The 13,604-nt window shown below is 33.3% G+C and overlaps 2 protein-coding genes across 2 annotated transcripts in view; one reads left to right on the forward strand and one right to left on the reverse strand.

Moving 5' to 3' along the window:
• Positions 1-13,604, reverse strand: part of LOC141489371 (uncharacterized) — a 794,154-nt gene that overhangs the window by 119,340 nt on the left and 661,210 nt on the right. The window lies entirely within an intron of this gene.
• CLVS2 (clavesin 2) overlaps positions 1-13,604 on the forward strand; it is a 90,230-nt gene that overhangs the window by 70,601 nt on the left and 6,025 nt on the right. The window contains exon 3 of the mRNA XM_074190244.1: positions 11,395-11,505. Within this exon, the coding sequence (XP_074046345.1) occupies positions 11,395-11,505 (111 nt within the window). The remainder of the gene's footprint in view (positions 1-11,394; positions 11,506-13,604) is intronic.

The raw sequence follows: 13,604 nt of genomic DNA on the forward strand, positions 1-13,604 counted from the left end.
TTTATAGGGCAGTTAAGTGGCACAGTAGATAGAGTGCTAAACCTGTAGTCAGGAAGATTCATAGTCCTGAACTGACCTCAGACATTTACTAGCTAGATGGCCCTGGGCAAGTCACTCAACCCCATTTGCCTCAATTTCTTCATCTGAAAAATAAACTGGAAGAAAAGAAAGGCAAACAATTTGCTTCATGTTCTTTGCCAAGGAAATCTCAAATAGGGTAACAAAGAGTTGTACATGACTGGAAAACAACTGAACAACAACTAAGTCCATAGAATAAACTTGGTCTTCCTGATCTGATTGATGATTGATTAATTAACACAATGCTAACAAGTTTCAAAACCACAAATTTGGGGTTGGAAGAGATTTTTTATATTCATTTAATAAAAACCAAATAGAAATACTTACCTGAATACATACATAATACTTCCAAAACCTACCTAATAGCAAACCATGCCCAATAAGTAGTGTCTTCCAATCTGTACTTAAAGATCTCCATTGAGGGAGAACTTACTTTCTCCTAAGAAAAACAAATGTATTTTTGGATTGCAATAATTGTTCAAAATTTTATACTACTATTAAACCTAAATTTCCCTGTTTGCAAGTTTCTCTCTAGTTCTACCCACAGAACCAAGTAAATCACAACTGATATGCATTCCACATGACCATCATTCAAATACATGAAGATAGTTCTTTTGCTCTCTTTCCCCTATGCATTCTCCTTCTCTGTTATCTTCTTGTATGATCAGTATCTTGTGTATAATTCTCACATGACTAGTTATTTGGCCATTTATTCTATTGGTCACTGATGAGAAATAGGAAACTTGTGAACTGAGGGGACTTGAGTTAATGCTCCACAACCTCATAACCTTAACCAGTATTTTTGTGAGTTAGACCTGGGGTAGTTTGAATTAACTTGGTACCCCAGTGTAGTGATATGACCTCAGCTATGAGCTTTTTGAACAAGAAGTACATAAAAACTGTTAGAGTATTTTTGGTGAACTATTAAGACTCCAGGAAATTCCCTTACCAATGGCTTTTAGCCAACTTAATTGAATGCCTAACCTTTCTTAAGAAACCAGTTTTTTAACTGCCTAGCAGATTGCTTTTATATGGTGGTTGCTGAATATTTTCATTAAAGAATTTGTTTATTTTGACCTACAGCTATGAGTGATTCATTGCTTCCAATGTGCAATCATCAGTAGGATAGAAAAATATGACATGATTTTCATTCTTCTGATGGTATAGTTGGGAAAACAATTCTTATAGACGTGCAACAATATTGCTAGCAGCTTTGAACACAGAATTAAGACAACATCAATAATTCAAAAAAAAATCCAAAGGGATTTTATATAATCTAGCCAAATAATTATTTACTTTGATTGTATTGAGAATTGACATTTCTAAATGAATCCTGCTGTAGTGTTTAACTGAGCTTAAGGGATAGGTGCATCACAGAAAACGCATATTAAAATCAAAAAATAAAAGTCAAAGAAAATCTACTAGTCTTTATTAAGTACCTGTTGGGCATAGTGCTAAGGAGTGAGGATTCAAAGAAAAGAAACAAACAAATAAAAATAGTACCTCCTCTCAAGGAAATCAGTCTAATAAGAGAGACAATATATAAACAATTATGTTTGTACATAGATAATAAATTATAAATTGTAGACAGTCTCAGATAGTATAATTAGAAGTATTATTTTTGATTTAATCTCCTTGTATAAGAGTGAATTCATTTATGTTTTTATACTATGCCACTTTGAAAGGAATAACTTAATTCATTCAAATTGTTTACTAATCAACTCATGAACGAGGAAACACTAGTAGGGTTATTTCCAAATAGTACCTCCTTTCAAGGAAATCAGTCTAATAACAGAGACAACATATAAAAAATTATGTATGTACATAGAGAATAAATTGTAGACAGTCTCAGAGGGAAAGTACTAAAATTTTGTTTTGTTTTGTTTTGTTTATAGGTTTTTGCAAGGCAAATGGGGTTAAGTGGCTCGCCCAAGGCCACACAGCTAGGTAATTATTAAGTGTCTGAGACCAGATTGGAACCCAGGTACTCCCAAGGCCGGTGCTTTATCCACTATGCCACCTAGCCACCCCAAACGCCACCTAGCCGCCCCGGAAAGTACTAAAATTAAGGAAGACTAGGGTAGACTTCTTACCGAAATTGAGACTTTAGTTGAGACTTGATGGAAGCCAGAGAATCCAGGAAACAGATATGAGGAGGGAAAGACTATAAGGCATGAGAGACAACCAATGAAAATGGTCAGGAGATGGAGAGGAACAGCAAGGAGTCTGGGTGTCACTGGATCACAGAGTGTGCTGAAGAGCATAAAGTTTTAGATGACCAGAAGGGAACCAAGCTATGAATGGTTTTAAAATGAAAACAATAGGGGCGGCTAGGTGGTGCAGTGGATAGCGCACCGGCCTTGGAGTCAGGAGTACCTGGGTTCTAAATCCAACCTCAGACACTTAATAATTACCTAGCCGTGTGGCCTTGGGCAAGCTATTTAACTCATTGCCTTACAAAATCGAATATGAAAACAATAGGTCTTATATTTGATCCTGGAATTGCTAGGGAGTCCTAGGAATTTATTGAGTAGAGGAGACAGTGTGACATGGTCAGACTTATGCTTTAGGGAGAATACTTTTATAACTGAGTGGAGTTTGGAATGGAGTTGGGAGAGACTTTTGATAGACTAACCAACCAGCAGACTACTGCAATTATCCAGCCATGAGAAATGATGAAATCTTATCCCAGGATGATGTCAACGTTAGAGAAGGGGGATATATATACGAGAGATGTTATTTGGGTAGAAATGAAAGGATTTGATAATTGATTGGATATAGTAAGTGAATGATTATGAGTAAAAATTGATATCTAGATTCTAGGTCTGGGTGATTGGGAAGATGATAGCATACTTGATAGTAATAGAAAAATTAGGAAAAGAGAGGTTTGGGGGAAAAGGGTAAGGTAATGAGTTCAGTTTTGGACATCAAGTTTATGAGACATCTAGATCAAGATATACAATAAATAAGCAGAGATGCACAACAAGAGGTTGTGAGAGTGGTTAGAACTTGACAAACTGATCTAGAATTGTTTGCATGAAGATGATAATTGAACTGATGGGAGCACCAATGAAAAAGTATAAAGGGAAAAGAAAAAAGGACCTAGGACAGAGTCTTGACAACCATTTGTTCACATAACATGGATATTAATAAAGGAGACAGAAAAGTGGTCAGAGAAGATAGGAAGAGAACAACAAGAAAAAATTTTATAAAGAACCTAGGGATGAGAATGCCTCAAAGTTAAAAAAAAAAGTCATCAAAATAAAAAAAAGTTGATACTATGTCTGTATCAAAGACTACAGAGAGGTTAAAAAAAGATAAGTTTTGAGAAAAGGCAATTAGACCTGGTATTTAAGGGATCATTGGTAACTTTGTAGAGAGCAATTTGAGTTGGATGATGAGGTCAGAAGGCAGATTGTAGATAGTTGAGAGGAAGAGGTAATGAGCTAGAGACATTTACCATAGACATTCCTTTCAAAGAGTTTAGCCACAAAAGGCAGGAGAGATGAAGAATAATTGTGTGGACATATTAAATTAGTTTTTTTGAGAATGGCAAAGACATAAGTGTATTTATAGCTAGGAGGGAAGCAGTAGACAGGGAGATAAGTGAGAGTGGGAATGCTGGTCATCTGTTAGAAGACAGGATGGACTGGGGTTGCTTGTATATGTAGAAGAGCTTGCCTTGGTGAAGAGAAGAATCACTTCTTTATGTAAGATAAGGAAGAGAAAGTAGTAGAAGGAATATATGGAAGATTGAACCAATATATATGAAGAATAGGCATATGCTTGTTAAAAATATTTGTGACTCTGGCTTCTGATAGCTCATGAAAGACAGCATAATTAGAAGTATTATTTTTGCTTTAATCTCCTTGCATAAGAGTGAATTCATTTATGTTTTTATACTATGCCACTTTGAAAGGAATAACTTAATTCATTCAAATTGTTAACTAATCAGCTCATGAACCAGGAAACACTAGTAGGGCTATTTTCAAATTCATACATTTCCAAAGGGAAACCTTTATTTGACTGTGGGCTTATCAAAGATTGGGTTAAAAGATCATATCTTAATATCATTACCACCAAATTTGCTTAGTAAAATATTAGATTAAGATTATGAAATATATGAAGGAATGACTAGGAGCAATGGATGCATTGGGAACAACTGATAACTTTTTTCTTAAACCTTTTCTAAAGAAACTCCTGGTTTGGCTTTTCTTAATCATTTTGACCACAGATTACTTTCTGTTTTATTCTTTCCTATTGTGGAGCATAGGAGTTTAGCAGAACTAAGATTTTCCTTTAGAACTCCAAATGATGCTATGATAATTGATAATTGAAAAATAAAGTTAGAGCTGGATTTTTCCTTAGGAGTCATTATTTGACAGAGGAAATTACTGATCAAAGAATGAGAAGTGACTTGTGTCACTGCTCCTTTAGTTTCAGTTGTGTAATACTTTTATTCTGTTCCATCTTTCATGCTGTTTTAGGAACAGAGCAACATTGTTTTCACACCATCCTATAGGAGCACTATCTTTTTATTTAGAAATGGCCTGTAATTCTAGCTACATTTCCTTAGGGGTCCATGAACTTAAAAAAATTTATAAACTGTATTTCAATATAATATATAGCTGTATTTCAATATAAATGACTTCCATTTCAAACCTATTTTTCACATTAAAAAAAATTATTCTGAGAAATGGCCCACAGACTTCTTTTTGCCTCTTACTCTCTTCCCACCCCACCCCCAAAATAAGAAGTAATTCTGTTTTTTTCCCTCAATCCTATAGTATCTGAGATATTGGATATCTAAAGGACTATTGTGACATCCTATATATTTTGACTTCATATACTCTTCAATTATGGTCATTGATAACATTATAAGCTAATCAAATTGGACAAGAAAGTCTGTTAACAAAAGAAACTATGGATTAAATGGTAGCTATCTTGGGTAGAAAGACATTGAATGAAACATAAGACCCAGGTTAGTGAATTCACTAAATTACTCTCCTTTGATACAGTATTTCACATTTTTCTTATCATTGACCTTCAACTTTGTTCTTGGATCTAAAGTAAGTCTTTCACAAAGGTAATATTGACTAATAGCCAAATGTCCAAGTCTTTCTTATGTTTCTTAACACATGATCAGCCTCTAATGTTTTGGACCCCTGAATAAGTTTCTTGTGTCTGTCATGCTTCTATTGTCACCAAAATATCACTCCTTATAAGACCTATTGAAAGCAATCCTACAGTGGAGGTCAATTGGGCTCCTTACATAACATGTAAGAGGAGCCAAGTAGGCAAAATTATGCCATTGATGACTGGGTATCTTTTGTATTGGTGATATTCCAGAACTCAGTTTATTAGAATCTGTTTGGATGTATCAGCTATTCAAAACCATTGCTCACAAGTAAGTCCCCCTTTTTCACTAAATTTCTTCTGTCTTGCTAAAATTAAGTATGTTGACATCATAATATGGAAAAGGACATTTACTTAAAATATAATATGTGGTAAATAACAAAGTGTGACAAATAGCAAACACTATCAGTGACATTTCCTAAGGCTATTCTTTTAAAAAAATCCAGGACTGAAGATTGCAAGTCTATTGCCTTTTCATTCTCTCCTTTTCCTCTTCAGCATCACAAGAGGGAGATACAGGTAGATTTTCAATCTCAGATTTAATTCTTTCTCTCCTCAACAAAAAGAGAAGTGAGACCCCTCAAGTATTCATATAAAGTTCTAAGAGACCCAAGTGAACCTCCTATATATGTTGAATTTCACAGACAAGTACACACATGTGCACACACATAAACACATACTCCATTTAATTATAGATATCACACTATGTAGTTTGCTGCCTGTTCTCATCTGCTCATCCCATTTAGATCTCAACCTCTAATCTTTTTTTTTGTTTGTTTTGTTTTGTTTTTGCAAGGCAAATGGGGTTAAGTGGCTTGCCCAAGGCCACACAGCTAGGTAATTATTAAGTGTCTGAGACCGGATTTGAACCCAGGTACTCCTGATTCCAAGGCTGATGCTTTATCCACTGCGCCACCTAGCCTTCCCTCTCAACCTCTAATCTAATTGACTTTTGACTATCACTGCCTCTCTGTCCTTTTCATTCAAAAAAATTCAAAGGCAATTTACAGATAAGGAAATCAAAGCAATATGTAGTCATATGAAAAATTGCTCTAAATCATTACTTATTAGAGAAATGCAAATTAAAGCATCTCTGACGTACCACCTCTCAACCTGACCAATATGACCAGAAATGGCAATGATCAATGTTGGAAGGATGTGGGAAATCTGGGACACTAATACACTGTTGGTGCATCTGTGAACTCATTCAAGCTTTCTGGAGAGCAATTTGGAATTATTCCCAAAGGGCAACAAAAATGTGCATACCCTTTGATCCAGCAAAATCACTACTGGGTCTATATCCTGAAGAGAGATGATGAAAAAGGGTAAAAACATCACTTGTACAAAAATATTCATAGCAACCCTGTTTGTAGTGGCAAAAAATTGGAAATCAAGTGAATGTCCATCAGTTGGGGAATGGCTTAATAAATTGTGGAAGTATGTGATGGAACACTATTGTTCTATTAGAAACCAGGAGGGACAGGAATTCAGGGAAGCCTGAAAGGATTTGCATGAACTGATGCTGAGCAAGATGAGCAGAACCAGAAGACCATTGTATATCCTAACAGCAACATGGGGGTGATGATCAACCTTGATGGACTTGCTTGTTCCATCAGTGCAACAATCAGGCACAATTTTGGGATATCTGGGATGGAGAATACCATCTATATCCGGAGAAAGAATTATGGAGTTTGAACAAAGACCAAAGATTTCTACCTTCAATTAAAAAAATACTGTTATCTTATTATGTAATTTTGCTATCTCTTATACTTTATTTTTTTCCCTTAAGGATATAATTTCTTTCCTCATCACATTCATCTTAGATCAATGAATGCCCTGGAAGCAATGTAAAGAGTAACAGACTATGGGGGATGGGGGAGGGAAGCTAGATTAGGGGAAAATTGTAAATATCAAAATAAATAAATTTTTTTAAAAAGATCATCATAGGTGTCTGAACACCACTTTTCTATTTATTACACAAGCATATGGGAGATGGAATTTTCAAGGAGCACATGGAGTTTTACTTGTCCATGAACAGCCCCTCCACCTTCTGTTCCAAAAACTCATATGTTTCATAGCTCATAGCTAATCACCTTAAAGAATCCGGTGACCTTTTTTATATTCATATGTTTTTATTAAAAATTCAAATACTATATCAAAAGCAGATGGAAGAAAATGACAAATTTTTCATTTTCATACCATATAGATGACATGTTATATTCTTGAGAAATGAGGAGTTGAATTCTCTTTAAATAAAATCAGGCTACCTTTGGAAACAAAGGGAAAGCTCCTTTCATGTTCACTATTCTTATCTATTCTCCTGAAGCACTGTTCATTTTGCTTTTTATAGCGTGACACTTCCTGGGATAAAAATTATCTTGTGAAGAAAATCCAGGAGCTCTGAAAATCATGTGCTAAACCTTTAAAAATGAGTTAATGCTTGGAAAATTATTCAAGATATAGAAATATTTGCTCTTTTGCCTCCATGATGATTTTAACTAGATTTTACTAGGCAGCTTTGGTAAGGAAAAAAATCATAAGACTAATAGAACTTTGGAGTTGGAAGGGACCTCGGGGTGGGGGGTGTTAGTCTAACTTTTACCTAAACTGTGAATTCTTTTTATAATAACAAAATGATGATGATACTGATAATTATGAAATCAAACTGGAGCTTGATCACTCTCAAAGACAGTGACATAACATTGGAGCATAACTTTGATCCATAAAAGTTCATCCTAATGGTGCTTAAGATTTTATATATATATATACTTATACCAAATATTCCTACTCTCCAAAGTGCTTGAAAAGAAGTGCTTATACATTGTTAAGACATACTTATATAAATCCAAGTCATTTAAGGAATGGTTTTAAATATGAAAGAATGAATCATTTGCTTTAAGTTATAGTCAAAGGATATCAAAAGGCAGTTCTCAAGTAAAGACACTTAAGTTATTAAAGTCAAATGAAAATGCTCCCAATAATTGAAAAAAACAAAACAGTTCTGAGATTTTTCTTCATATACATCAAATTGGCAAAAAATTGATGGGGAGAAATAACATATATTGGAGACTGGGGAGAAATAGATACACCAATGCACTGTTGGAGCTGTGAAGCTGAGAAATTGGTAAGTGATTTTTAACTATTCCAGGGATATGCTAATAATAATGTTTGTCTTTAATTTTTGAAGAAGACAACAACATCAGGGAAATGATGCTGTGACATGCACATGAATTGGATTAGAATAAAAGGGTGCTGTGCTAAGTCACCAGCCTTACTTTCTCCTCCAGAGTCATCTGAGTCCAGTGGCCAAATATGAATCAGATGGCCCTGGGTTAATTGACTTATCCAAGGTCACACAACTAGTAAGAATCAAGAGTCTGAGGCTAGATTCAGTTGACCTCCTGTCTTCAAGGTCAGTGCTATTTATCCACTCTACCATCTAGCTACTCTAGGGATGTGCTTGAGCCAGCTAAGACTGGCTTGTGAAAGAGCTATGTTAAAATTTCAGTGGGAGTATTTCCAACTCAGAAATTTGTTTTGTTGATTGACTAGAGAACTTAAAAAATTATGAAGAAAATATAAAGTTTAAACTTATTTAGAGAGCAGGTTTTTAAACATTTCCCTGTATACTTGCATTATCCTCAAAGTGATCAAAGAAAAAAATGACCCATACACACACACATATATATATATATATAATATCTATGTATGTATAATACACACATTATATATATGTATATATATATATATAAAGTCTACTTGTAAGAGCAAAAAATAAAACAAAAAAGGGAAAAACTCCAAATCCTGGAAATTAAGGGAATACTCATCTATTAAGGGAGGGTCAAACAGATTATGGTATTATTAATTTAAAGGAATATTATTAAAACAGAAGGAATGATGTGATAAAAAGTTTAGTCAGAAATGAGAAGACCTGGGTGAACTGTTGCAGAATGAAGTAAAAATAAGAAGCTGAGCAGTTTATAGAGTTGACAACATATATAGAAAAATCATTTTGAAGAACTTTAAAAGTGATCATTTCAGAGGCAAGTCATTCCAGAGGGTTAAAGATTTAGTATACTACTCACCTCCTCACTGAGTGATGATGGATTCAAAGGGCAGAATGAGACATGCAATTTTGCATATGGCAAATTAAAGAATTTATTTCACATGACTATCCATATTTATTGTGAGAATTTTTTTGGTTTTGTTTAATTTCAAGGGTGAGGAGGGAAGATGGATGGGAGAAAGAATAAAAATATAGAGACCTAGATCACATGATAAAAATTGTGGGAAAAGAATGAGTAACCTTTCTTCTACTGTAGACAACATGTATGTAACACACTTCCCATAGCCCAGGATAAGATTATTTTTTTTTATTTCTGGCTAGAATTAAATGAGAGTGTGATTATCTAAAAGAAATTCCTCTGGACCAAGTCTGTGAAAAAACTGTCAGGGAAAATAAGACCCTGTTTAGCTATGAGGTATTGAATTTTTAAGAGTCAGCCACACAAGTCTCAAAGTATTTAAAGAAAATAGTGACTATCTATGGGCTATTACAATAGGCTCAATGATTCTTTTGGTATTTTGCAGAATGCATTTCAAACCTCCTCTTTGGATGATGAGTAAAAAATGTTTCCTCTGCCCTAGGTCATAGTCATTCTAGCTAAAGTGAAGAATTGCTTCTATAAGCTGTCAATTTGGTCACATTGTATGTCTGATGTATAAATACACATACATACATACATATATAATACAAAGAAATGTTTTATTTTTTAAAGAATGCTCTTATTTTATTTTTTGCTATTTATATGTAAAGCCATTTTTAACATTTATTTATCATAATTTTTGATTTCCAAGTTTCCTCCCTCTCTCTTGAGAAGGCAAATACTTCGATATAGATTATAAGTACAGTCATACAAAACATATTTCTACATTAATCATGTTGCAAAATAAAACAGACTGAAAAAAGTGAAAAGAAAACACAAGAAAAATAATGTTTAAAAGAGTATGCTTTGATCTGCATTCACACCTCATCAGTTCCTTCTCTGGAGGTGGATAGCATTTTTCACCATAAGTTCTTTGGAAGTGTCTTATATTCTCATACTGCTGAGAATAGCTAAGTTATTTATGGTTAATTAAAATACAATATTGTTGTTACTATATATATAATGATTTCCTGGTTCTACCTAGTTCACTTAGCATCATTTTCTATTAGTCTTTCTAGGTTTTTCTGAAATCATTCTGCTCATTATTTGTTATAGCAAAATAGTATTCCATGATTATCATTTCCCACAATTTGTTAATTTCTAATCTTTTGAACTCTCAGAAGAGCTATTCATAAATATTTTTGTACTTATAGGTCCTTTTTTTAAAAAAAATCTTTTTTGGGGGAGCAGACTTAGTGATATAATTGAATCAAAGGGTATACATAGCCTTATATTTGGATATTATATCAAATTATCACAATGATTGCTTTAGAAGAATGCAAAATATGTTTTCAGTTACAAACACATATTTGTTTTCAAAGCCCTTAAAATTGTTCTAGTTTTTAAATTTTATGTGCACACTGTAAAAATACTGTTATAATGTTTTGATTTTTAAGCTTGAAATAGGGAAAAGAAAACTTCTAAAATGCACATCAGGTGCTTAATATGTAACAGACTCCTTATATTGGAGATAAAATTGATATTTTAAGGGAAAATAAAACAAAGTAACACAAACATCATAGTAGAACTACTTGGCAACCTTCAATTTTTTTTTAATTTTTGCTTAATTACTTATGATGACTAATTGCTTAGGAGCTTTAGGTTTTAAATTGCCACATTTCTGGAACTTTGGAAATTTACAACAGTTTATTTGATTTTGAGGATGCTTTTTTGATATCTTTTATAGCAAATTGATAGTGGCAATGCTCAGTAAGGTGAATTTCTTACCTCTTCTCTCTTCATAGGCAGAACTCTACTTCAGAAGGAATTAAATTTGTCTAGAATATACATCTTCTTTTCAGAAGAATATAAGCACCAAAGGAAAAGCAACATTTCTTTTGTTGTCTGTGACCCCATCCCTCAGTAGAGCCTATGCTCATCACAATTGTTTAATAGATATTTGGTGAACTGAATTACTTAACCTTCTTTGAATGATTAAAAAAATGCTTCGGATTTGTTTTGTATAATACTGCAGGACAGTTTTCCAGCTCGATTTGGAGGAATTCATTTTGTCAATCAGCCTTGGTACATCCATGCCCTGTATACTGTCATACGGCCTTTCCTAAAGGAGAAGACACGCAAAAGGGTATTTTTAATATTTTTCTTTGCTAATATTGTTAATTCTGTGAATTGCATAATATGAATTTAGCAATAAATAGGCTAATATGAAATCTATAATTATTTATATATGTATAAATGAATATTTTTAGGATTCTTTCTTTGTGCCTTAGGCTCACATATTCACACTGAAGAATTTGTATATATAAGTAACATTTCAAAAAATAGCTCTCCTGTATTCTAAAAGATAGGAAAACACACTTCTATAAATATTATTTCAAAAACCATAACTCAATTCCAATCAAACAGAATATCTTTCATGTTCTAAGATTTTAGCAAAATCATGACATATTAGTGCTAGAAAGTTTGTTAAAGTTGTTTTAGTCCAACCTGTATAGATGAGAAAATTGACACAGAGAATAAGTTTAAGTGACTTTCACAGCTTACCTATAGGAGAGGCCAGATTCAGCTCTAGGGATCTTGATTCCTATCCTGGTATTTCTTTTCAACTTGCTGATATTTACATTTTAAAAATATAATTTAATTCACCATATTGTGATTGGTCTACTCAAAGTAAAATGAAGTATAGTGAATATTCATTATTATACTAGTTGTTTGTTTATTTTCCTAGAGTACATACGACTTGGCATAATCAATTATACTTTGTGATCTCTGACAGTGGTACTTATGGGTATCCAGTCTTTTGGTTAATAGAATATGGTAAAATTGAATGTAATATATTCTTTTCTTGAGTACTAACAGTGTTTTAGTGTAATCATGGATATCAAAGTTCCATGTACTTTTTTTGTTTGTTTTTTTGCAAGGCAATGAGGTTAAGTGACTTGCCCAAGGTCACACAGCTAGGAATTATTAAGTGTCTGAAGATTTGAACTCATATCCTCCTGACTCCAGGGCCGGTGTTCTATCCACTGCCCCAACAAGATGCCCTTGTTCCATGTAATTTTAAAAGTGCTGGTCATTTGAAAGTTAAAATATACAATCCAACTGAGCATTGGGCGGAGCATGGTATTTGGAGTCAGTAAAGACATATTCAAATCTTTTCTTGGTCACTTAATATTTAGGTGATCTTCCAATTACCAAACTCTTTCATTCTCAATTTTTCTACTTGTAAAATTTAGATTCTAGCATAACCAATTTCAGAGAGCTATTATAGGAATTAAATGAGAATGTATGTGTGTGTATATATATTATATATATACATACACATATATGCATATATGTATATATATATCTTTATAAATCTCAAAATGCTATATAAATGGTATTATTATTATCAATAGTACATTATTAGAAATGCTGATATAGAGAATAGTATTTGCTACAATCAGAATCTTATAATATATATCATAATTATTTAAGGAATTGATTGAATAACTGTGAAAATAGAGTTAAATAATTTTTTAAAAAAGAAAATTAATTCCTTTAGATATTATTGGGAATTATTAGGGATTATTCACTATGTTAGGAATACTTCTTTCATCTTTTTTTCCCTCTCTACATTAATAGCAGAGAGAGAAAAACCTTTCAATTGGTTGTCCAGTCATTCAGTCATGTCTGTCTCTTTTGACCCTTTGGACCATACTATCCATAGAGTTTATTTGTCAAACATACTGGAATAGTTTGCCATTTTCTTCTCCAGTGAATTAAAGAGAGCAGAGGTTAAATGACTTGCCCAGGGTCATACAGCTTGTAAGTGTCTGAAGCTAGATTTAACTTACATCTTCCTGACTCTAGACCTAGCCCTCTATCCCTTGAGCCATCTAGCTTCCTTTAGCTTATCATAGACATGTGTTCAAGCATACAAATATATATGTGTCAAAAATATAGTTCTGTATCTATACGTGTTACATGTATAGACACACATATATTGCTTATGTATTGTTCTGAAGCCGTTCACAATTCATATTTATGTGTGCTTGTTCATACACACAGATATACCACTTATGTATTGTGTTGAAGTATAACTTCTCACTTCATATTTACTCTTAGAAAGAAAAGAAGTGGGGATTTGAGTAGCGCTAGCATCCATTCAAGTATTAAGATCTAATGAATGCTCTTGCAATTACTCTAATACTTTTCTTGATGACAGAAATTTTACACTACAGT

This window comes from Macrotis lagotis, chromosome 5 (genome assembly GCF_037893015.1).
Source record: "Macrotis lagotis isolate mMagLag1 chromosome 5, bilby.v1.9.chrom.fasta, whole genome shotgun sequence".
Lineage (NCBI taxonomy): Eukaryota > Metazoa > Chordata > Mammalia > Peramelemorphia > Peramelidae > Macrotis > Macrotis lagotis.